The sequence below is a fragment of the Acomys minous genome (genome assembly GCF_964271855.1).
Source record: "Acomys minous genome assembly, chromosome: 11".
Taxonomy (NCBI): Eukaryota; Metazoa; Chordata; class Mammalia; order Rodentia; family Muridae; genus Acomys; species Acomys minous.
In genome coordinates, this window is record NC_140492.1 from 110,708,871 (window position 1) to 110,735,408 (window position 26,538).

The window sequence follows — 26,538 nt, forward strand, 5'->3', positions numbered from 1 at the left end:
ACAGTGTAGGTTCTTAACACCACAAGGCAAAGTTGCCTTCTAGAGAGACCGCGCCAGTTTAGACTCCTCCTGCCAGGCGCGTGGGAAACACCCTGTTGCAGTATACCAATTTTGCATTTTATCTTATCACTATTTGTTTTCTTTCCCTAAAATATATCTTGTATTTTGCTTAGAAAACTTTGCTGTATGTCAGTGTGTCTCAGTCTGTAGGTTGCAAACCCTTTGGGATTTAATGACCCTTTAACAGGAGTCTTATGTCATATATCTTGTATATCAAATATTTATGCTGATTCACAACAGTAAAATTACAGTTATGAGATAGCAACAAAATAGTTTTATGGTTGGGGGTTCACTGTGTTAAAGGGCCGCCGCATTAGGGCGGTTGAGAACCATTGCTGTACATAAACATTCGCTGGTCATTTGACAAGAAGAGTTTCACCCTGGACTTCAGCGTTAACCAGTCTTCCGTTATTCTGGGGCTGGTCTGGAGGACAATATGCCGCACACATAGCCGGGGTCTCTGCTGGAGTTACTCCTGACATCTGAGTTGAGGATACAGCCAGCCTTGAGCACCTAAACGGCCAGTTGGTGGAGCGTTGCCACTGGCTATCTAAGCTCATCTTCCTTTCTTGAGAATCGTGTGTGTGTGTGTGTGTGTGTGTGTGTGTGTGTGTGTGTGTGTGTGTGTTCTGTCCATGTATAGGTGTTTGCATGTGTTCAGGGAACCATTCAGATAGAAGTTAAAGGTCTAGATCAGTGTCTTCCTGTCTCTCTCGCCTTGGTTTTTTGTTTTGTTTTTTGAGACAGAGTTTCTCACTGAGCCCGAAGCGCATCCGTTAGTGCAGGCTGGCTGGCCAGTGAGCTTCCGGGATCTGCCTGTGCTCTCAGCACTGAGGTTATAGATAGGCTACCATGCACAGCTTTGTACGTGGTCACTGCAAACCAAACTCAGGCCCTCGTGTTCATGGCAGCAAGCGCTGTACCCGTTAGGCCATCCTCCCTGCCCTGGAAGTCACCACAGTGCCTAAAGCTTAATGTGTAGAAGAAATGTCCTCTTAAGTCTCACTCTGTTTTGTGCTTCTACCGTACTCTGTAATGCGTGAAGAGAACACATTTGTTTTCTCGAAGTTCTGGAGCCTGGAAAGTCTAAGATGAAGGTCTAGTAAGGGCTGTGTCTTTACATGGCAGAAGAGCTAAAGAGCAAGTTAACTAATGCTATTCAAAACCTCTGTTAAGGCGGCCTTAAGGCCATTAATGAGACAGGAGGCCGTAGTTTAATTTCTTCCTTCAGGCTCCACCAGGCTTTGCCTTTGCAGCACCAGCATTCTGAAGGATAAAATTAAGAGAAGACAGGGGCTGGAGAGGTGGCTCAGAGCTCTTATTCTTATTGTTGTTGTTGTTTTGCTTGGTCTTTTTATTTTTCTGAGACAAGGTTTCTCTGTGTAGCCTTGGCTGTCCTAGACTCACTTTGTATAGACCAGGCTGGCCTCGAACTCACAGAGATCTGCCTGCCTCTGTCTCCTGAGTGCTGGGATTAAAGGCGTGTGCCACTACTACACCTGACTAGAGCTCTTTTTCTTATAGAGGAGCTAGGTTCAATTTTCAGCACCCACTGGCGGCTCACTGAAGCCCTCTGCTACCCGGCCTCCAAGTGCACCAGGCACACATATGGTGCACAGACATACATGCAGGCAAAATACCCATACACATAAAATAAATATATCCTTGAAAAATGAATTAAGAGTGATGATTAAGAGGCTCATTTTCTTCAGAGATATAATTAAAGAATGTTCAGGGATTTGGTTTTCAGTTTCTGAGTGAGTACACTAAAATAGCAAAAACAGACTAGGCACAGTGGCAGTTATTTGAACTAGGAGGTCAAGGCCACACTGGGCAGCATATTTTTTTAAGGCACTTAGTGCCATATATAGAGCTTAAAAGCAAGATACGCCCCCATGTGTGTGTCTGTGTATTCTTTACCTTTTTTCATTATTTCAATTTTCTAAGAGAAAAAAATGTTAGTTCAGTGCTAAAATGTAGTTAAATTTTTGGTTAAAATGGTAGCCACTAGCCTATCATGTTTCTTATCCCCCTCCCCCCAAATTATGGAATAGTTAGGTTACAAAAGCTGGAAAGTCATACTTTGAGGGGTTTTTGTTTTGTTTTGTTTTGGTTTGATTTGTGTAAAAGGAAGAATAACAATTAGCATGGCCCTGCTATCTGAAACCTATCTTTACTTATAATTAAAACAAGCACTTTGTTTCAAAGTCTAACATTGATATCCCTTGCAATTATTGCACATAAGTATATTGAGACTCTTTTGATTTTATTTTGGCATTCACATATAGTGGATAAGGAGAAGCTGCTTGAAGTCCCCACTTTCTTGTCTCGTTTCGGGGAATGTCACTCACCACGTCCTATGTGGAATCACTTTCTCTAAATACAAGCTGAGGTGGAATGGTGGTATCACCATTGACATCAACCTATAGAAAAGCGAAGACACCTGTTGTTGGTGTTTCCCCACAGGTGCACCCATCTGAACGCGGTGTGACACTTCTTGTGCTTATGTGACTCTCATCTTCCATGATAATACTGAAAAAGAAAATAACAACCGAATCCTTGCGTTTCTATTTCAGATCATTTTGTAACAGAGAGAGGGTACATAACAGAGAGTGTATTTTTTTCTGCCCTCAGCACAGTAGAATTAAAACATCGATTTATGGCATTTTTGAGAGCCAAAATTTGAAACATGAATTACATAGAAATAATTTTGAAATTCATTCTTAGTTGAATCTGTATTTAATTAGGATAATATGAGCCTGAGAATTAATTTTCAGTTCAAGTTCTTTGCCATATGTTTTTGATAAAGATGTTTACTTGCAACTAAGTTAACAGTTTAGAATTCTTAAATAGGGCATATATAACCTTCAACCAAGTGTTCATTAGTATTTGTGTTTTCTAAACCTTCTTTATCATACTGTTCTTATCAGTTAAAAAGTAACCACGGGGCTAGAAAGAGTGTGATGCTTATGAGCACCGGCTGATCTTCCAGAGGACGCAGGTTCAATTCCTAACACCCACATTACCTCTTACAACTGTCCAAAATTCTAGGCCTAGGGGAACCAACACCCTTTTCTGGCCTCCACAGGCACTAAGCACTCATGTGGGACACAGACATACATACAGGAAAAACACATGCATAATATAAGTAAGTAAATACATAACAAGAAAAATAACAGTAGCAGTCTTAAAAACTGGACTCCATGTAAATGTGCCTATGTATTCATCCATTTGCAAACTACATGTTTACTTTCTTACATTTAATTTCATATACCCAATAAATTATCATATGCCACAAAAACTTTAATTATAAGCAATGTTGATAAAAATTAAGTTGTATATACTAACAGTTTAGCAAAAGTTCACTTTAAAGTAACAAGCCTCTAATATGTGTTTTAAAATAACATTGTAACAATTATTTAGGCTAATTTCAAATTCAACCCAGTCTCAGAGTGATTATATGGTATTGTTGAAATTTGCTCAGTATTTTTTTTACATTTAATATTTGCAATACTATTTGTTTATTTTGATGTTTCATACAAATTTTGTTCTGTAGATTAGTTTTTTGAGTAGGTCTCTTTCTCTCTCTCTGTAGCACAAGCTGGCCTGGAACTCATTATACAGCCCAGGCTAGCCTCAAACTAACAGTATTTCTGCCACATCGTCCTGAGTACTAGGATTGCAGACATGAGCCCCCGTGCCCCAGATTCCATACAGTTGTCAAAGCTCAAAATACTGGTATTGTTAGTATAATACGGCTAAGTTGGAGTCAGTCAGTATGTAGCCCCAAGCTCTCTTCTCTTCTTTTGCACTCTTCAGTGTCCCCCTTCATTCCTAACACTCTTTGTTTTGTTCATTTTAATCTCTACATTCAAGTACTTATCAGTGCTCCAAACACACAGAATCACACACACACACACACACACACACACACACACACACACACACACACACACCATTGATACAGGGGGAGCCCATAAAAGGTGGCCTATCTTTCTGTGGGGTGAGTTAGTGGACGGAACTACCCTCTTCCAAAGTGGAAGAGCTGCCCAGCTGCTGTGAAAGTGCATGAGCGGATCTCCAGACAGTACTGGAAGATCTCAGCGCCTTTCTGGATCACAGGTTTCTGTAGAAAGGATCACTGGGCAGAAGGAAACGAAGGGAAAGCCCTGGGCGCATTCGTAGCTAATAGGGCAGATTTCTGCTCTTTAGTGTGCTTGCAGGCTGCTGCTTAATTTGTACAACATTTGACACTTTGATACTTCTCCACTTTCTGGGTAGCAATCAAAAGTTATTTCAAAATGATTTTTCCCTTGGATCAGACAAGGTGGCTCATTCCATAAAGTGCTTGCACACAAGTGTGAAACCCTGAGTTTGGATCCCCAGCACCCCATAAACACTGGGCAGTGGCAGGCACCTGTGATCCCACCTCTAGGAGGGCCTGACAGGGAGACAGTCAGATAGATCCCTAGAGCTCATTGGCCAGTCAGCCAATGTGATGAGGTCCAGCTTCCTCATCTCAAAAAGTAACATGGGGGATGACTGAAGAGGACCCCCATGTCAGCCTCTGGCCTCCGTGCCTGCGCATCCCGCACGCACATGCACACACCTGCACACACAATGCACACACATTTTTCTTCAAGTACTGGTTTATTCTCTATTCCCTTATCACATTTTTTGGTTTTTGTTTTGTTTTCAAGACAGGGTTTCTCTGTGTAGCCTTGGCTGTCCTGCACTCACTTTGTAGACCAGGCTGGCCTCGAACTCACCGAGATCTGTCAGCCTCTGCCTCCAGTACTGGGATTACAGGCATGCACTACCACACCTGACTCCCTTACCACATTTTTAAGTGCATTACCACTGACATAAACACCCAACCTCCCCCCACACACACACACTCACCACATTTTGTACATCTCATGTGACATACCAAGTACAGTTGTTGGCTCTGAGAATATGCTAGTGACAACAACAACAACAAAACCCTGCCCCTCGAGAGCTTGCATTTCACCAGAGGGGACCAAAAAGTACGTACTTGTCAAATAAGTACTAGGTCGTGTAGCTGCAAAGGGTTGGAAACGTGGTAGGACCAAAAAGTACGTACTTGTCAAATAAGTACTAGGTCATGTAGCTGCAAAGGGTTGGAAACGTGGAGCGGAGGCGGATAGCAAGAGTGTAGAAGAGATGCTGAAATGGTAGATGTAATGGCGACCACAGTGATCAAGTGTCTTGTTGAGAAAGGGATAACTCAGGGAAGAGCTACGGGAAATGACAAACAAGCTGTGCAGGGGTCTAGATAAAAGGCCATCATAGGTTCCTGTTTACCCAGAATCAGGAGCAAAGGTCCTGAAGAAGCTATGTGCTCTCAGTGTTTGAGGGGCGGTGGTTAGTGTGCTGGACGGTGAGGACCAACAGGTGGGAGAGGGCGGCCCAGTGGCTAAGCAGTCGCATACACAAGCCAGCTATTCGATGTGCACATCCTCCTGTAAGTATGGGCAGAATGGATGTGGCTTCAAGTTCCATGAAGCCACCAGTGGAGTGAGAGTAGAGGGGAGAGCTCCTGTTCGTGACCTCTGGGAACGCCTGTGAGCTAACTCCAGGGCACCCTTACGCGTGAAGTTAGAGAGCCAAGATTCAGTCAAAGAAACAGACACGATGCTTCCTTCCATTAGGGTTAAACCCCGTGTTAGCGTGTGAAATACCCCATCTACCGACCAACATGTGCTTTTAAAATAGGTCTCATGCTTTGTCTTTTGATTCTTTCTCTTCTCCTCCCTGCCGTGTGTGTGTGTGTGTGTGTGTGTGTGTGTGTGTGTGTGTGTGTGGTGTGGGTGTGTGGATGTGGTGTGTATATATGGTGTGTATATGTAGTGTGTGTATGTGTGTGTGTGGTGTGTATGTGTGTGTGCGTTCCCTCTTCTGTGTCACTTACCCTATCCCCTACACAAACTGAGCATCACACAGCCCTCCTTATTGCCTGGCTCCCGTTGTTGCATGAAACACTTGGTTTCTTCTCTCTGGGTGTAAACCACTTATTTCTCTACCTCCACAGCAGGTTACTATACCATCTTTGAGGATCCATGTTTTATTCAGTGTTTAATATCTCAGGCAAATGCTTAATACTTGATTGGAACTTAAATAATATTTGTACAATAAATTGTACAATGAAAACCAATACCAATAAACTAGCCAAAGTAGAGAGGCTTATATAGGCTCACCCTTGGCAGCCATGTTTAGAGCTGGGTTGTAGGAGGGGGGTCGTGCAGGGATGATGTGGTCCGGGCTTCAGAGGATGTGAGAAACAAGCCGGCCCAGCACTCATCAGCGCTCTACAGTAGCAGGACTTCTAGGTACAGTGGCCCAAGTCACTTCTTTTTCTGTCCTTTTTTTTGAAAAGCTATCTGGCAAAGTGTTTCACCCAGTAGGTAGAAGCAAGCACAGTGGGGTTCATTATTTAAAAATTTATTTGTACAACATTTTTGGAATACTTGATTTCCTTGTCATTTTTTTTTTTTAACAAATTACTCCAACCTGTCTGTTGGAATGCCTCAACGTCCATAGGAATGTGAATAAGTGAGCCATTGCAAATCAAGATTTCCATGCTTGGTATTAGCCTTCCTGTGAGTCATGGAGTTGTTAATAAACCTCACACAAGCATGGCTTGGCTGTCAAAGGGTGGAGACAGATTGAAAAGCCAAAAGACTTTAAGGAATTTAAGGAGAAGAAATCTAAAAGAGGCATTAGTAGGAGTGAGGTTTCTTTGCTTATGAGCGTATTAAATGAGTATATGAGAATTGAGTCACATTTTAAAATATTTTTTAAATTTTGCTCAAAATTCAAACACTTTTTTTTTTTTGGCATGACCATACGTATTTACAAGGCGAGACAAATACACCCTCTTTGTTTTCAGTGGGGACAGCTGAACTACGGGCCAGATGGCGAGAAACGCTGATAGGTGTAGTTGAATCAAAGTGTTCAAGGAAGAAAGCACTCGAGTCTTTTATCCTGAACTCTGTCCTCTGTGTAGTAGTCTTCATTTTTAAAATGTTTTAAGATCCAACTAAAGTTCGCTTTGGAAGTATATGTTCACTTTCTCAAACAAAGCTTTAGGCATGTGTTTCTAATAGTTCACTGAAAGTATGCTGAATTGTATATTTTAAAAGAGAATCTGTTTTGAAAAACATCCAAAATATTTGTTTGAACAGGCACTCAACATCTCCATGAAAACGGTTGGAAAAGAAAAGCTTTCAAAGTCCCTCTGTCCTCAGAGAACCTGAGCCAACTAAGCTGGTACAGTTAACGCTTCAGCCCGAGGCAGGAGCCAAGATCTAGGACTTCCTGGACTGCTTTTCAGCAGACCTCCAAACCAACCTAGTGGTTGATATTAATGCCGTTGAATTCCAGAGCAAACGGCTACGAGAAGAACGTCTATCTCTCTTTCTGTCAATATTAGTCCTTTTTAGTAGCCGAAGTATCTGCCTTAAGTTAGCATTCTTGGATTTTGTGGGGCGTTGATGCTGCAGGAATGTGCTGTAGAATGCGAGCTCCCTGATGTAGGGCCCACCAGGGGTGTGTGCGCGTGCGTGTCTATGTGCGCATGCGTGCGTTGGAGGCCAGAAGCCCGTGCTGAATGTCTTCCTCCTTTGCGCTCCATCGTACCTTTTAAGCCAGGGTTTCTCACTATGCTGGAGCTGGTCAGTCTGCTGACTTGGCCAGCCAGTGAGCTCAGGTGATTCACCTGTTTCTACCTCTTCCCCGGAACTGGGCCTAGAGACACGTGCCTTGTGCTTGCCAGTGAAAGCCAGACATCTAAATTGAGTTCATGTTTGTGCAGCAAGCACTTTACTACCTGTACCATCGTCCTGGTCCCCAGATGTCACCGTCTTTACATTTCCTTTAAGTGTCACTGTCACCATGGAAATAGAAATAATATATCACATCAAAACATTTAGAGAGATTGGTGGACATTAGACTACCAAATATATAAGTAGTGATTGTTTGGCCACTGCCTATTTATTTTCACTATATCCCCTAAAATTTATTGATGGTACTTAATGCGTTTGCCAATATGGTTGATATATAATATGCCATGTTGATCTCTCTGCCCATGTATTTGCTTTATAAGTGCTCTAGTTACAAATCATTAAGTTGGCTAGTTGATACCAACTGTATTTGGATGTCGTCATGGAGAATAAATAACAAGTGACTCAGAGGTTCTGTTTGTCAGTTAGAAAGAAAAGACTAAACTCAACACCCCCATTTCTTAGGTATCACAGAGTTTGTTAGAAAAATAGAACAAGTCAAACTTTCATCCTCTTGGATGTTGAGTTGCCCCCCATGAGCTTAGATAGCAGTGTCTCCAAAGCCAGGTACCAGCCGTAATGGACTGTAAGCTCCTGCAGAACTGTGAGTGTTGAGGAACTGTGGGAACTGTGATTAGTCTCTCGGAGGTTTGTTTTTGTTTTCCATCATGTTTACCAGCATCTAACGTGAGAGAGTAACATCCACAGTTTGGGACACAGTGCTCTTTCTCACTGCAAGGGGCCTGAGACTTGGCAGAGGAGTGAAGTGCTTCACGCACTTCTACCTTGTCCTTCTGTTGTGGACTGTTTATTGTGGAGAACTTAGAAAGCAAATGAGGGGGTTTCAGGAAGGCACTGAAGGGGCTGACTGGAGATGACAGCTGAAAGCTAGAACCTGCAGTTCATCAGGACAGAGCCAGGGAGGAAACCAACTGATAGGATGTTCCAGTGCGTTACCTAGTGATAGGATGTTCCAGTGCATTACCTAGTGACAGGATGTTCCAGTGCGTTACCTAGTGATAGGATGTTCAAGTGTGTTACCTAGTGACAGGATGTTCCAGTGCGTTACCTAGTGATAGGATGTTCCAGTGTATTACCTAGTGATAGGATGTTCCAGTGCGTTACCTAGTGATAGGATGTTCCAGTGCGTTACCTAGTGATAGGATGTTCCAGTGCGTTACCTAGTGATAGGATGTTCCAGTGCGTTACCTAGTGATAGGATGTTCCAGTGCATTACCTAGTGACAGGATGTTCCAGTGCGTTACCTAGTGATAAGATGTTCCAGTGCGTTACCTAGTGATAGGATGTTCCAGTGCGTTACCTAGTGATAGGATGTTCCAGTGCGTTACCTAGTGACAGGATGTTCCAGTGCGTTACCTAGTGATAGGATGTTCCAGTGCGTTACCTAGTGACAGGATGTTCCAGTGCGTTACCTAGTGATAGGATGTTCCAGTGCGTTACCTAGTGACAGGATGTTCCAGTGCGTTACCTAGTGATAGGATGTTCCAGTGCGTTACCTAGTGACAGGATGTTCCAGTGCGTTACCTAGTGATAGGATGTTCCAGTGCGTTACCTAGTGATAGGATGTTCCAGTGCGTTACCAAGGTCCAAGAGAAGTGAGTGATGCAAGCACTCTCCCGTGCTCTGATGCTGCATTTGATCCACTGTGGATGCCACACAGAGAAAGTGACTGAGATCACTGCTCATCAGGACATGAGCAGAGAAACAGGAATTCTATTTGTCAAAGGAAGTAACCTCGGCCTATAGGGGAAGGAGTAGAGACATTCTGTCTATAATTTCTCTGATAGAGTGCCGGAGTACTTTAAAGGACTACTCTATCTAACTTACATTGTTGGAGAGCTACATTTTGTTTTTCTTTGCTATATTTCCCTTTATTGATTTCTTTAAGCTTTTGCTCTGTTGCTAAATCCCTTAAGATTCAAGTGCATTTAAAGTAAAAGTATTATGAGATAAAACTGTGCTTTGTGAGTAGGATAATACATCTTTTGTGACATTTTCTTTTCCCACCAAAAGTGAGAAGTGCATGCCTTGCCTTTGTGCACCCCGCTTCAAATGGAGGACAAGAAGTTACTCTCTGCAATGGCTGACTTCCAGAACTTTTGCCTGAATGTTTTTTGTCAAGTATATATTCCCTTCTTTAGGCCTTTCTATATAGAGCCAACGAACATCGTCAGTGTGAATGACGTCACTCAGAGGGTTAGTGACCATGCCTCTGCTATGAACAAGAGGATTCACTACTACAGCCGGCTCACCACTCCTGCAGACAAGGCACTGGTAAGAGGCAAAGCGGGCGGCTCGTCTAGAGTTGAGCTGAAATGGACAGTAAACACCTGAAACCAGAGCAGCTCCTGGGGCTTGACCTTTTCGCTGGGGGTCGTCCAAAGATAGCATCATGCAAAGTCAAAGTAGTGGTAGCGAGTGCCTGTTTGAGGCTCGTTCATTCTCATCCACCCACAGAGAGAAGTGTGAAACTCTCTGTTGACAGTAGCTTGGAGCTTTGTGTTTAATGTTTGCTTATCTCGGATTCCAAGAGCTCTGAGGTGGACACATTTCTTTTGAAATGACTGAAAGCATAAGATTCTGGGTAATCTGTTTAATTTTTAAGTTTGAAGCTACAAAGGAAAAACATTTATATACATTTTCTATAGGAATAAGAAACAAATATATTCATACATATCCTGGTGGTTTCCTGTTTAGCATTGTTCTTTTATAAATGAAAAATACCTGTGCAGGCCACATATTATCACTGTTTATTGTTTTGTCTTATAAACATTAAAATCAAATGGTAGGAAAGGGCTGCAAATACTATAAAGGCCAAATTTGCAATATGGGTCACAGCTTGTGGACTCATAACTGACTGTGCTGTCTTACTATTTTAGGATTTTTAAATGTGTTTTAATCTGCTGCTTACAACTGTGATCAGATGAGAGATACTCAGAAATGTGAGAGCTTAAAAACTATGGTTAAAATGGGTCTCAGTCACAAAAGGGAAGCAAGAAAGTGGCCTCTGACCCTCACTAGATGTGTGCTAAGGACAAGGAGTGGGTACCACCTGACTGTGGCCATCTAATGTAACCCCATATTGGCTATGTGAAGTAAGCATTAAGACTTCCCTGTCGTTGCTTGTTTGGATAGTGTCTCATGAGGTTGAGGCTGACTTCCAACTATGTATCTGAGGGTGACTTTGAACCCCGAGCTTCCTGCCTTCTCTCCTTGGTTTACAGCACATACCTGGCTCCAAGATCTCAAGAAAAGGCTTGTGAAATGCTATGTGTAGGAGACATTTTTAATATCCCCCCACCCCTGCCCCCAAGCCTTTACATTAGTAGTGATGGTGAAGTCCGTTGTAGAGTTATGTAAACCTTTGGGGCGTTGGAGGTCCCAGTTGATGCAGGCTCTGCAAAGGCTGGATTCTTAGAAGCAGGCTTCAGAGACTTCATCTAGAGCTGGGTGAGCACACTGCCTGGAGATAGTCAGCTCTGTGCACCGAGCCATAACCCTCTGCTGACTGACACTAAGACAGATGACCAGTGCGTCTAACCAGTCGCCAAGGTTAATGTGATCTGTGAATTTGTATAAGTAACCACACAGATTTTCTGGAAACCCCAAAATCGTTTTCCCCAAAAGTATGTTTTGGAGAAGAACAATAAATCACCGTTATCAAATGTTCACAGAGTAAAACCTTTTCATTAATGGACAAAATCCCATTATTGTTATTGTAAGCTGAGAAAGGGGAGAAAGTTGTCTGCCAGCGTCTCCTATGTCCGCGTGTGCCTACAGAGCAGCAATGCCTCGTCAGCGTCACTAAGGGCTTAGTAAAGAGGCAGTGTGCAGGGCATAGGCAGAACCAGGCAAGCACAGCCTGCATGTGAGCAAAAGCCTGTGTGTCATGGGAACACTCAGATGACAGTGCCACCTACACCACTGCCACGGTGGGATCCAGCCCTTTTCCTTGCCTGCTAAGAATCTGCCCCTCTTCCAACTCCATCCTCACATCTTCCCTGCATCATCCAGACCCAGAGACTAAGCTCAGGGCACAGGGGGAGGGGAGGTATACATGGAATAAGTTTATTCAGATACACACACACACACACACACACACACACATATATATGATATATCATATATATCAATAATCAGTGTGAGAACACAACCAGAATTTTCTGCCTCTTATTAAACCATGCTTCTTATAAGTTTTGATTTTACTTGCCCCCACCCCCACCCCAGTTTGTTTTGTCAGCTACAGCAGTCTTTCTTCTTGATATGGCAGAGTCCTGCAGTTTTATTTTAGTTCATGGCAGAAGACAAGAAAATCTAGGTCTTATAAGGGTATAGATAAAGAGAAGGAAAAGAACAGTTTCCGTATGTATTTCTTATCCATGTCCCTAGGAAGTAGTTGTGTCTAAAGCCACACCATGCATAGCATTCGGGACATTCTTCCCTCCAAGGACCCCACTGATTGTTGCATTAAGGACAAGGCTGTGACGTTTCTGTGCTAAAGCCGGTGCCTTTCTTCCTACTAGGGCCTGACGCTCCATCTCTCCCTCCAAGTCCCCCCCAGCTACTTTGGTTCTCATTGTTTCCCCAGTGAGATGATTCAACAAGGACTTAGTTTTATTGCACCTTCTAGTCTTGTCGAATTGCTTTACGTGTCCAACTGGCACTTGAGACACTTTGAGGCTGGTACTTTACTCTGAAATGAGAAACATAGCACAAAGTTGTAAATGTGCATGTGGGTGTTAAATATGAAAAGATTGGCTCACACTCGTCAGATCCTGTGCCTTGAAAAGACTTCTCCTTCTCCATGACAACCCTCGGAGACGGGCAGGGTGTCATCAGGAGACAGGAGGGTTTTATGACAACCCTCGGAGACGGGCAGGGTGTCGTCAGGAGACAGGATGGTTTTCCCTTTCCAAAACAGGCAGGTGGGGTTAGGAGGAAGCGGAGGATGTGGTGTGATAACTTGGTGTATGAGGGGCATCTCTTCAGCCATGTTTGCTATATCTGTTGTCTCCTTCCCTTTGTTTAGACTTCTGTGTCTTCTCCTACAATCTGCGTCTTACCATTCATTAAGGTACTTCGTTACCTGTGTCTTTTACCCCAAGCATTTAAAAACTAATCCATGTACTGTGTCTTTATTCACGGTCCGTTGGCTCCTCGTTTCTTTAGTCTGAGATCGTCATCTGTTTCTATAAAACCACCTTCCCCTCAGGGTTCAGTAGGCACCACTTGGTTCTCGGGCAGCCCCTCACGTGAGGACAGCGCCTCCTTGGAGACTTCTTTCATTTCATTCTCTGCTTCCTTCTGTCTCATGAATGTGAAAAGTGCTTTCATGATAGGGATAAATTCTCACTCCTTTATCTACCACTATATTTGAAAAGAACTTTCATCCCTTAATCGAGGATGAATAATGTTAAAATATATGATACTTAGAAATATATCTAAAGCTGTGTCTTAAAGATATGCATGCTGGTAGGTTTCTCTAAGTCAACACTCGTGCAGCAGAGGCAGGAGGATCACACATTTGAGACAGGAAGGGAGGGCAAACACCCAGATGTGCAGTAGTCAAGTGTCAGAGGAGCCCCCAGCCGAGCCCCCAGCTGCTTCAGCTCAGGGTAAGACTGTAAAAAAGTGTCTAGTTCACTAGGAAACATCCTTTTGTTCATTTACTGGTTCTGATGTTTCTCATTTCTTTTCCCCAAGATTGCCCCCGACCACGTCGTTCCTGCTCCAGAGGAATGCTACGTGTACAGTCCACTGGGCTCTGCCTATAAGCTTCAGAGTTACACCGAAGGTTACGGTAAAAACAGCAGCCTAGTAACTATGTGAGTTAAACTGCACATGAGTGAAAATGACTGGTTATGTAGTTCTGCCCTCACTAGAATCTTGAGGAGCCCAACTTGACGCTGTCCCTGCTGTTGCCCCTTCAGCTTCATGATCTGGAACACCATGATGGGGACGTCCATACTGAGCATTCCTTGGGGCATAAAACAGGTGAGAGAAGTTTTCAGTGCACTTCTGTCTGAAAGTTATTTTTAGTGATATATGTGTGTGAGTCTGAGTGTGGGTATGTGCATATAATGCCTGTGCCCATGGAGGTCAGAGGTGTGGGCCCCTCCCTGAGCTACAGTTACAGGCAGTTGGGAACCACCCAGTGTGGGTGCCATGAGCCAGACCTCAGTGCTCTGAAAGGCCGCTATGCATTCAGAACTGCTGAGCCATCTCTCTGACACCTGACATTTTGTCTACACCTATAATCACAACACTCAAGCGGCAGGATTATAAGTTCAAGACCAGTTTGGGCTACATAGTAAATTTTAAGCCAGCCCATGTATTCCATGTCTCCAAATTAGATAAATAATTTAGCTTAATAACTGAAATTTTTTTAACTTTATATTTTAAGTTTGGGGCTGGGAATATGGCTCGGTGATCAATGATTGTGCTTTCCTAGCTTTCACGAGGCCCTGGGTTCAATTATGAGTATTGTAAAAAATATGATCACTATTTTAAGTTTTATTATTTACATAAGATTCTCTTTTAAAAAAGCAGGTGGTCCTCTTTATTTTTTCTTTGTCATGTTTTTATCAAAATTGTTTTGGGTAACTGCAATTGCATATGAAGTTATTTGTACACAATGAAAGGCATCCAATCTTTCATTTCATCAAGGCTGGATTTACTACTGGGCTGTGTGTCATCGTGTTGATGGGCCTTTTAACACTTTACTGCTGCTACAGAGTGGTGAAATCACGGAGTATGATCTGTAAGTAAAGCTCCATTGTCACGTGAACTAAGAAACTTCCCTCCTGAGACAGATCCTACTGTGTACATTGTATATATAGGTCAGCTGTCTCCGTGTGTGTGTGTGTGTGTGTGTGTGTGTGTGTGTGTGCGCGCGCGCGCGCCACAGTGCACCCGTGGGGATTAAGGACAGCTTGAGGTTCTCTGAGGTTGAACTCAGGTCACCGAGTTAGCCGCAACTCCCTGACCTGAGCCAGCTCACTGGTCCCAGCTGTCCGTGTTTACAAACGCTTTATTGTAATTCACAGCTTTCCACTGACCAGTCTGCTAATGAGCTACTGGCTCCCTTTGAAATTCAGAGCTGGGTGGTCTCTGGAGAATACATTTATATTAGTGCTGACATCCTTATAAGATGATAAAAGTGTCACTTACAAAATGGCTACATCTTATTGTCTCATGTGCATGAGTGCATGTGGGTGTCAGAAGACTGCTTGGCCAGGCTGGCCTGGAACTCACGGAGATCTGCCTGCCTCTGCCTTCCAAGTGCTGGGTTAAAGGGTTCATCTTTTTGTTGTTGTTTTTAACTTGTGAGCTGGGGTCTTGTTGGATCGCTAGGGTTGGTTCCAATTTTATGAACAGAAATAAGCTATGCTCCGACTCACACCTTTAGTCACCCAAGCAGCTGGGACTGTTGTATGATCCTATACAGAAACAACTTTTTACATATTAAACTGAGCTGGAGATGGCGCAGAAGTTAAGAGCACTTGCTGTTCTTCCAAAGATCCTGAGTTCAGTTCCCATCAACTACATGGTGGTCACAACCATCTAAATGTGACCTAGTGCTCCCTTCTAGCCTGCAGTTGTAACATGCAGGAGAACATCGTATACATAAAAAATAAGTAAATCTTAAAACGAACAAACAAACAAAAACCTGAGTGTGGCAGTGCATGCCCAGAATCTCAGAATTTAGAAGTTAGAAACAAGAGGTCCAGGGGTTCAGTGTTCTTCAGCACATCGGGAATTCAAGTCCAGCCGAGGCTGTGTCAGAGTCTGTCTCAAAAAAAAAAAAGTGTATATGTGTGTGTATGTGTGTGTGTGTGTGTGTGTGTATGTGTGTTAGTGCACACAGCTTTTAGGGCCTACACAGGCATCATCTGTTTTCCTTCAGTCTTATTAGCAGGTACAAACCAACCTCTGGTTGTTTCTGTCTTAACTAAGCAGCCCCTTTCTTCAGTTAAACCTGGTCTCAGGCACGTGGGGAGTGTTGTTGTAGATCTTGGGAGAAGTCTTGGTTAAAAGCCATGCAGGTTCCTGGTTGTTTAGGCTGAGATAGTTTAGCCTTTGGTTTCCGGTTGAAATGGGAAGAGCTCTTTATATAAATGCATTATAGAGCAGGGAACGCCTGCGTTTCTTAAACTCTTAAGTTGAGAAGGATAAACTTGTATCAGTTCATTTTACAAAGTCAACACAACTCTAGTGCAGAGCCTGACAGGACAAAACAAGAAAGAGAAACAAATAATTACAAAACATTATTTGATAGATTAGTGATGTCCAAAAATAGTATCCTGTGTTTAAAATAGGATGTGTTAAAAATGTGTTTATTCCGTGAGCTGAGAAAGATGCTTTGTTATTAAGAGATGGAACATAACTTTCTACATTAACCAAATAAAGGTAAAATCCATGGTTACATCAATTGATAACTGCCCCCAGAAGGCATTTGATGGGGTTCAGCATCCTTTACCTTAGTAAGGCTCTAAGGAAAACACCACTTACATTAAAGTCTCTCTATTCCTAAACCAGGACCAGCAGCACTCTACAGTGATAAAATGCTTAAAGCTCTTTCCACTTAAGTGAAAAACAAACGTAGGGAACGCTCACAAGTGCTTATAGGTTTTCAAGATATAGTCAAGTACAGACAAAAATTTTAAACTAATATAAACACTAGAAAAGACTAATAATTGCAGCAAAGATTATTAGAATGCTGACTAGTGCTATTAAAATTAATGAGAATCTGAAAGTTAACTGCATATGAAATCAAGAGCCAACAGCGAGAACTACAGCGCAGAGAACATTAGTCCACTCACCACAGCAGGAAACACCAAGGGACTTAGGTAAAATACAGCGAGAAAACACACATTTCATGGGAGAAAAATACAAACGACCTAAACCCAAAGAACAAAATTTGCACAAGTAAGAAAAACATGCCATGTGGTTTGGAAGATTCAGCATTGTGAACCACAAAAAAAAAAAAAAAAAAAAAAAAAGTATAAATTCAGTCCCATTTCAAACACAGCCAGGAAAATTAGGGGGGGGAAAAGGAGTGGTGTGGAAGAATCAGACCTACCAAGTTGTAAAATATACTATAAAGTCATAAGGAAGCAGAAAGCTGCCATCTTAGAAATAGGAAGAAAATAGGATGGAAGGATGGACTGGAGAGACGGCTCAGTGGCTAAGCGCTGTTCTTAGCCCCTACATGGCATCTCACAACTGTCTGCACGTCTAGTTCTTAGGGATCAAATGCCCTTCTCTGGCCTCAGGCACCAGACGCACACATGATGAACAGAGAAATTCAGATGAAACATCCATACACATGGAATAACATTTTAATCTTTAGCCAGGCGGTAGTGTTGCACACCTTTAGTCCCAGCACCTCAGGAGGCAGAGGCAGGTGGATCTCTGTGAGTTAGAGGCCACCCTGGTCTCCAGAGTGAGTTCCAGGATAGCCAACGCTGGTATACAGAGAAATCAAAACAACAACAACAAAAATCACTCTCTATAAAAATTAGACTGGAAAAGGAAATATAAATTTCAGATTAATGAGTTTAATTTCATATTTGATGTCTGTTAGACTTAGTATTAGTTGGGCATGAAAAAAAAATACTTATACAAATACCTTATACAAAATATATTCCAGAGGCATTCAGACTGAAATGTGAAAAAAGAAAGCCATAAATACATTAGAAGAAGCCAGGCAGTGGCAGCTCACACCTTTAATTCCCACACTCGTGAGGCAGAATTTCGAAGCTAGCCTGGTCTACAGAGTGATTTCCAGGACAGCCAAGGCTGTACAAAGAAACCCTGTCTCAAAAAATAAACAAACAAGACACAAGACAACAAAAAATATTAGAAGAATATGTAGGAAGTTGTGCATATAAACTAGCAATTGAGATTTTCTTGATCGATACAATTAGTATTAAAAAAAAAAAACAACTTTAAGAGAAATCTATCACAAAATTACTGGTTATTACCAGAAATCATCCTGGCAAGGTAGAGGACATTTTTGGAAGAGCCACGTGCCTTCCAAGGTGGAGTCCCGGCTTCACACTCGGAGTAACCTATAGAGAAAACAAATTCAGGAATGCATGTATAAAGTTACAGTGAAACTCTGCACCCAAACACTGATGCTGTAACGGCCGACCAAGGAGATGGCGCTTATCCCTCACTCGTGAAGAACTCTTTCTGCTGTGACTATAAGGAAGCTTCTTGTCTGTATTCTTCAAAGCCCAGTCTTAACTGGACATTTATAGGCTGAAATGCTTTTCCTTTCTCCTTGCTTGTTTATTTTTATTCTAGACACCCCAACATTTGTAAGGATGCCATTAGAGTGGAACCAGAAGAATACACACACTGGATAAGATTGGTCCTGCTTACACATAATACACACAGACAGACAGACAGACAGACAGACACAGTCACATCATATACTACTTATACATAATACACACAGACAGACAGACAGACAGACACAGTCACATCATATACTACTTATACATAATACACACAGACAGACAGACAGACACAGTCACATCATATACTACTTACACATAATACACACACACAGACAGACAGACAGACACAGTCACATCATATACTACTTTTCTCCCCACCCCCACTCCCAGGAAACAAGATGAATAACAGAAAATGACTAAAATTTAATGGCAGTTAAAATAATCTTGTGTTATACATATCTGTATTCTTTTTTTTTTTCTAAGACAGGGTTTCTCTGTGTAGCCCTGGCTGTCCGGGACTCTCTTTTTAGACCAGGCTGGCCTTGAACTCACAGAGATCCGCCTGCTTCTGCCTCCCGAGTGCTGGGATTAAAGGCGTGCGCCACCACGCTCAGCTCCTATCTGTATTCTTATTCCTTAGAGAAATATTGAAACAAAGAAATTACTATAACAATAACCCAACCATAGAAAAGCAAATATTTTATGTTCTTTCTTAAACAAATATTTTTATATAAATTCTTATCATTTAGTGTGTTTTATTAAAATTGTGTCCACTACTTTATTTTTTTTTGAGCAAAATGGGCACAGTCACCATTTTTATCAGTTTATTTATTTTTACTGATTAGTTGAATGACTGTGCGTTGTTCACTGTTGCTTTATCGCATTTGATTAATGATTGTGTACTATTGCACATTTATGTCCTCCTATATTGTTTACTATTCCAAGTAATTTCCCTCTAAAAATAATCATATTTTGTGTATCCTTATGAACTGCTTTCTTTAACTTTTGACCCCTTTGGGGGGGGCATTGTGAGCTGGAGGTGCTGCGCCGTGGAAGAGCGCATGTGCATATGCCAAACTATATGGGTTCAATCCCCAGTTCAAAAAGCAAAGACACAAAGAGCAAAACAGAAAAGACAACTGCTCCATTTAAACTTATTTCTAAAAGCCATACTACTCTCCAGCGCCACAAGCTGCTTTGAAGCATGCCCTTATTTTGTGTTCCCAGTTTGTTTGTTTTGTTTTCTTATGCTTGTAAAGTGGCATGATTCTCTTTAATTGTGTCATTGGTTGGTATTCTTTTCCAGGTATCCACGAGTCCCTCAGTGCTTTTATAATTCTAAGCACTCTATATGAGATTGCAGCTAGTTTTCTATCTATAATTTCTTGTGACTTTCTTTCTCACTCAGTATTTCGGTGGCCTTTGTAATAACTTCTGTAGAGTTCTTTTATACCTTTAGTTTGTTAATCTTTTGTTGTTGTTTGTCATGCTGTGTTCATGACCTTCGGGCTGTCCACAAGCCCGCTGCATACCCCGGGCTGGCCTTGAGTGTGCACAGCTCCGCCCCAGCACCCTGAGGGCGGGAACTACAGTGTGCGTTCCCATACCTAGCTTTACTTCTAAATGCTTAGCCTAGTTATCTTAAATTTAAATTTGCTTGTAGCATAAAATAGGACTCAAGACAGCTTTCCTTCGTGTTGTTAAGTAGTGCTTAACTGTTAAGTGCTGTTTTAAATGAGATGACAGGGTGGTGTGTGCCTACAGTGCCAGAAATCTGGGAGGCTGGCGCATGGGGATTGCTAGAAGTTTGGGTTAGCCTGGGCTGTGTAGCAAGACACTATCTCAAAACAAAACAACACACACACACACACACACACACACACACACACACACACACACAAGCCAGTGTGTATTCTGTTCTTTGCTAATTAGTCTTGCTACTCTCGGTTATCAATGCTCTAATTGGTTATAAAAAGTTATGATGCTATTTGTTTCTCAGATTGTACTATTTCACTGATCACATTCCTGATTTATTTTATAATATTTTAATTGCTAGTTTTTCCATAGTGGTCTTATTTGTTGGTAAAGTAGACATAATATTTTGCTAAATATTTTTAATTAATTGGGGGAATACAAATTATAAGCATGCTTTGTGAACAGTACCTACTCTTAATCTGTCTCTCTCATTTTTATCTAGGTACATCAGACACAACCACCTGGGAATATCCAGATGTCTGCAAACATTATTTTGGCTCCTTTGGGCAATGGTCAAGTCTCCTTTTCTCCCTGGTGTCTCTCATTGGAGCAATGATAGTTTATTGGGTGCTTATGTCTAATTTTCTTTTTAATACTGGAAAGTTTATTTTTAGTAAGTATTGATATAGTCTTTAACACAGTTACTCTCAAGTATCATTGTAATATTTTAGCTCTAGCCGTACATTTTTATATGTAACATATTTTAAATCTTGGATAATGTGCTTGATTCAGCTTTTCTATGCTTATGATCTCAAATATCATATGTACAAACATTAAGTTTTACATAAATAATGGGTTTTATCCTGACATTTTCATAATGCATTTCAGTCATATTCACTTCCTGTTATGCTCGTCTGTTCCCCTTCCACTCTTCCTGACCAGCCCCTTCCACTTTCCTCTCTCTCTCTCTCTCTCTCTGAGAGTTTCATTAGGGTTGCTCTCAGGAACATGGTGAAAGCTTGCTTACCGAAGCGCATGCCTATTAGCAATGTCTGCACCACTGACAAAAACGCCTCTCCCTCCCTGTCAGTGGTTTCCTGCACATCAGTTCTCATGAAGCAAGAGCCTTGCTCCTTCAGTGAAAGTGTGCTGACAAGCCCAGTCTTATGAACATAGTCACAACCACTGTGTGTTCCAGAGTACAAAAACATGTCATGCCAGAAGTCAGCCTGCCATCTGCCTCGGCCTCCTCGTCTCCTAAGGGTTATTTTGGTTCCTCTTCCAGGGTATTCCCTAAGCATGGAAAGGGTGTCACAGTTACCCCGCTTATGGCTGGGCATGGAAAGGGTGTCACAGTCACCCCACTTATGGCTGGGCATGGAAAGGGTGTCACAGTCACCCCACTTATGGCTGGGCATGGAACAGTCATTTATTCTCAGTACTGTGCCCAGTTATGAGTCTCTGTAGTCACCTCTGACCACTGAAAAAGAAGGTTCTCTGGCCAAAGTGGATGGCGGCGCTATTTCATGAGCATAAACAGTTATGTAGAGGGCGGTTTGGCAGGCACACCACGTCCATTCAGCAAACAACAGGAGTAGCGTCCACACCAGCGTGTATGACCTTCCAGCTATATTAACTCTTAATAAGTGACATTCCTCCAAAATCTCTTAGTTAGTATAAAGTATTTCTTCAAAGTTTTAGTACCGTAACAGAAAATTTTATGAAACCTACTGGTATTTGTTATTGAAGAGTTTGATATTTGAACAGTACTTGATTTTACTGTCTGAAACACTAGGAGCTAAAAGTAGAAAACAGTAAAATAATGAATTGCAAATGATATATTATTTACATCTCACAGCACTGTTCCCTGCTCAGATCAGTTCTAAGATCCTGATGAGGGTATTAAAAATGCATCCAAGGGGCTGGAGAGATGGGTCAATGGTTAAGAGCACCGTCTCCTCTTCCAAAGGACCCAGGTTCAATTCCCAGCAACCACCACGCAGCCTACAACTGTCTGTAACTGCAGTACCTGGGGATCCAACACCCTCACACTAATGCACATAACCTTAAATTAAATTAAAAAATTAAAAATGCATCCAAGTACTTTTTATAAATATTTTAAGTTGGATGGAAGATGTTCATCTTTAAACTTTCTTGGCATGTATTTGTATTGTGTACAGATGCGTGTTCACATGCCAGGGCACACATGTGGAAGGCAGAGGAGAAGTTGTGGATACAGGTTATCCCTTCCACCACTTGCGTTTCAGGGATCGGACTCTGATTATATACTAACCACATGTCCCCTGTTGTGCTGTAAACATCTTAATACCAATCACTTTAATGTGATTCTATTCAGGGTTCTTTTTTTTTTTTCAATCTTTCTTTCAAATTAGTATTTTTTAGTTTAGTCTTTTTTTTTTTTTATTAAGGTTCATAAGTCTTTTATATTCATTTTAGAATCAACCAACTTGTCAAATTCTAAAACAACATAATTAGATTTTAATTGAAATGGCATTGAATATTTTATTCAACATATAATTAATATCATTAGGCTGTTGATTTATGATTAATAAGAATTCCACTAGATTTATAATTATGGGACAAACTCTGCTAGGTTACTGGGGTTTCCTATCCATGATCATAGCATAGTTTAAGTTTCTGTTTAAAGTCTTCTAAATTTTTCTTGGTCTCACATACTTTAGAAATATTTTTTCTTGATGCCTTAATTTGGTTTTGTAAAAGTACTTTCAACCTATTATTATACAATGCATACTTTTGTTATAAAAATTCAAACATGTATAAAATAAACAGAACAAAGAATCTACACGTTCCTCTCAGTTAGCTTTAACAGCTGCCAACATTCTACTGTTCTAGAATAGTCTGTCAGAGGGGTTGCTAACTCTCCCACTTTTTAAAAAAATTATTGCCCTTTGAGAACATTTTATTCCAATTGACCTTCCAATGAAATTTTAATATTACAGATAAACCTTTTATAAACTGTATCTCTACACTGTTTTGGTTTTGTTTGTTCGTTTGTTTGTTTGGGGTTTTTTGGGGGGCTGGGTTTGTTTTTTCAAGACAGGGTTTCTCTGTGTAACAGCTCTGGCTGTCCTGGAACTTGCTGTGTAGACCAGGCTGGCCTCCCAAGTACTGGGATTAAAGGTGTGCGCCACCACCGCCTGGCTCCCTTCAGGAATGAATTTTTCTCCTTGCTAATAATACCACATCCATTGAGAAATCATGAGCCATGATTGCCCCTCACTATTCTATTCAAATATTATTATATCTGTAGTGTTTAGTGTTCTCTCTCTCTCTGTCTCTCTCTCCTCTCTCTTTGTATAAAGCATGACCTTGTCTCAAAAAAGCAACAGTAGACCCACCATGCTGCTTACCCATCCTCACAGTCACTTTGGCGTGAGTGCTCGGACATCAGCACTTACCCATCCTCATGGTCACTATGGGATGGCGTGAGTGCTCGGACATCAGCACTTACCCATCCTCACAGTCACTATGGGATGGCGTGAGTGCTTGGACATCAGCACTTACCCATCCTCATGGTCACTATGGGGTGGCGTGAGTGCTCGGACATCAGCGCTCTCCTTTACCCCTTGGTGCATCCTTCAGTCTCACTCATCAGTTCTTACAAGTGTGATAATTACTATACAGCCTCAGCTTTCTGAAAGTGTGTTCTGCATCTTATGAAAACTTTAAGTGATTTTTTCAAACAAGCTTAGCCATGTGTGGTTGTCGGTTTCCCTTTTGGCATACTTGAGGACTTTATATAAAATATAGCTGTACTTTAATAAATTAATGTAAGTATAGGGAAAATTTTTAACTACCATTAATTCAGTCTTATGAATGGGTCTTATACTTTTGAATATTATATAATTTTTATGTACAATTATTATGTAAAATTTTTCCATATAGGACTATGAAGCAAACAATATTTCTTTTCTGTAGGCAAAGAAGACTAAAAGTGAAACTATGTAACTAGAAAATAGTTTGGGGTTAATGTACTCAATAATATTATGTATAGTAAATAACCATTTTTATAAACAAAAAACTTGAGATGGTGATGGGATTTGATGTGGTTCATTCATTAACTGTATGTTTATTTTTAACTTTTAGATTTTATTCATCACATTAATGACACAGACACTATACTAAGAACCAATGATAGCAACCCTGGTATGTAGTTTGGAATTCAGTTTGTTTCCTTGTCCCCCGATCCTGCTCCCAAAAGGATTTTAAAATAGAACCCCTGACCCCATTTTAGGTAAATGGTTGGGGGGAAATGTTCTTATGTTACTGAGTGGTTGTTAAGTTATTGCCGGTATGATTTAGAATAGATTTTAGTGTTTGAGTGTGATTCGGTGATAGAGCACCTGCCTGGCATGTGGGAAGCACTGGGTTTGATTTTCAGCATCATAAAAGAATAAAGATTAAAAACAGCGTTAAAATAAAGCTGAGGTAAGTTGGCTCTGAGGGCAACAAACCCAGCAGCCTGAGTTCGACCCCACGGATCCACATGGTTGAGTCAGGAACTCTTCCTTCAGGCTGACCTCTGGCCTCCCTTTGCTCACTGTCGCACAGTAACTAAGGGAGAAATAAATAAACAAATGCTGAGAGAGAAGCTAGGAAGGGGCAAAAGAGAAGAACAGCGCATGCTCAGACTTCCCAGTTCTCCGCGCATGCTCAGACTTCCCAGTTCTCAAGTGTCATCCAAACGCTCAGGCTGCCGTAAGTGGGGTAACCGGCAGAGTTATTTCAGATTGTTAAGCTCCAAATTTTTCAGTTTTTCACTAGTGACCGGAGATTTCTGCTTCTAATTTGCTAGATTTTGTTGTTGTTGTTGTTGTTAAAAAGAGGCTCAATAAAAAGGAACTTGCCACCAAGCCTGATGACCTGAGTTTAGTCTCAAGACCTATATGGTGGAAGAAGCAAACTGACTCTGCCATGTTGTCCTCTGACCTCTGCACGTGTGCTGCACCCTGCACACACACAAACTATAAATCTAGGACAGTTTTAAGATAAAAGGGCCTGTTATTGGGCCTTTGTATGATAATAATGCGGCAATCACTCTGCATGATATTTCTTGTATTACTGAGACACCATAAGCCCAATATTGTCTGTCAAGCAATGGGGCCAAGGAGCATTTGATGGGATCTTTCTCTTGTTCCTAATACAAGGGCATGCTACCACAAAACCTTTTAACATTCCCTTGCCTTTCGCTATTTATATTTCGGTAAAAGATTTCTAAAGTAAGTTGGCTCTGAGGGCAACAAACCCAGCAGCCTGAGTTCGACCCCACCAGCTGCTTTCCTAGAAGGGCACCTGCACTCATGCTAACAGCTAAGCAGGTGCCAGGCCCTGGGCACAGTGATTGTCCACCTTATGTGGCGTCGTCTCTAATGTGGCACTTGCTTTCCTTTGCAGTGATTTGTCCAAGCGCTGGGAGCGGCGGCCACCCTGACAACAGCTCCATGACTTTCTACAACAATGACACAGAAGTCCAGCAGTTCGAGCAGTGGTGGGATAAGTCCAGGATGGTGCCCTTCTACCTCATAGCGCTCCTCTTGCCCCTGCTCAACTTCAAATCGCCTTCATTTTTTTCCAAATTTAATATTCTGGGTAAGACGCTGCTTCATGGAACTCCAGCAGTGGAGGGGGGCGAGACCTCCCCTCCCTCCGGGATGTTCCTAACTATTTAACTTGTCTGCTCGTCTGATACTGTGGTTTCGTTGCTGTTTGTTTTTCTGTATGTTTTGGCACAGAGAAGCAGACACGGCCATTTCAGGTTCCCATTGCCTTTTCTGGAGGATTGACTCTCTTGATATGAACTACTAGGTTTCCCAGCTAACTTTACTTCCTGTGAGAATAAAGTTAGAGGAAATAGACTAAAGCCTGAGGAAACATCAAAATGGCAGTTAAAGGAACCCTCAGTTTTATAGGATGAAAACACTGGAATTTGCTAAAAAAAGGTTTTTTTTGGCTTTTTTGTTTGTTTGTTTTTCCCGTGTTCCACTTAAGAGTATAACATAGCCAGACATGACACTAATCTAGCACTTAGGAGATAGAGGCAGACGGAGCTGGAGTTCAAGGTCATCCTCAGCTCCAGAGAGAAGAGAGGTGGGTGGACAGGTATTACACAGATTGTCATCTGACTTTAAACATAGGGGGTCATTCTCTAGCCAGGGTTTTCCCTCCGTCATCCACTCATTCATGCATTCATGTGGTCTTGGGGGATCAAACCCAATGCTTTAAAAACAAGCGAAAAAGACAGCAGGGCTCTATGCCTGCTGGGCACCATGCTCTATGGCTGAGCTCCACTCCAGCCCTAGCTCGGCTGCGCGGCTCTAATTCTACTTTTTGCTGTTCCTCAGTTTTGATTTCTTAGAGCAGTTTCCTCCTTAAAGGGATAGGGAAAAAAAGTGTCTGTTTTACAGAAATCTCCAAAGGGATATTTTGACCCTATTTAAGTTGACAAAAAGAGATCCAGTGACAGCTCAGATCCCATTAACTGAAGAAATGGAGATTCAAATTATAAAGACTTGTTAGGCTCAGTCTCTAGAATTTTACCTCCAGCCTAACACTCTCCCAGCAGGCAGCTAGTTGTGTACAGTCATCAGAACTACACGTCACATCAGGGAACTAGGAGGGACAAAACCAAAATGTAGCTGGGTCCCCAGAGATGGAAAGACAGGCCTCTCTGA

General features: G+C 41.8%; 1 protein-coding gene across 9 annotated transcripts in view; it reads left to right on the forward strand.

Moving 5' to 3' along the window:
• Positions 1-26,538, forward strand: part of SLC38A9 (solute carrier family 38 member 9) — a 78,928-nt gene that overhangs the window by 20,421 nt on the left and 31,969 nt on the right. For 3 of the 9 annotated variants that reach the window (XM_084801026.1, XM_084801034.1, XM_084801033.1), the window contains 7 exons: positions 10,025-10,157; positions 13,587-13,708; positions 13,814-13,877; positions 14,550-14,643; positions 20,328-20,498; positions 23,954-24,013; positions 25,262-25,456. In XM_084801026.1, the coding sequence (XP_084657152.1) occupies positions 10,025-10,157; positions 13,587-13,708; positions 13,814-13,877; positions 14,550-14,643; positions 20,328-20,498; positions 23,954-24,013; positions 25,262-25,456 (839 nt within the window). Of the gene's footprint in view, positions 1-7,265; positions 7,351-9,896; positions 10,158-13,586; positions 13,709-13,813; positions 13,878-14,549; positions 14,644-20,327; positions 20,499-23,953; positions 24,014-25,261; positions 25,457-26,538 lie in introns of all 9 variants that reach the window. The other 6 variants (XM_084801028.1, XM_084801027.1, XM_084801032.1 and 3 more) reach the window with 3 other exon arrangements.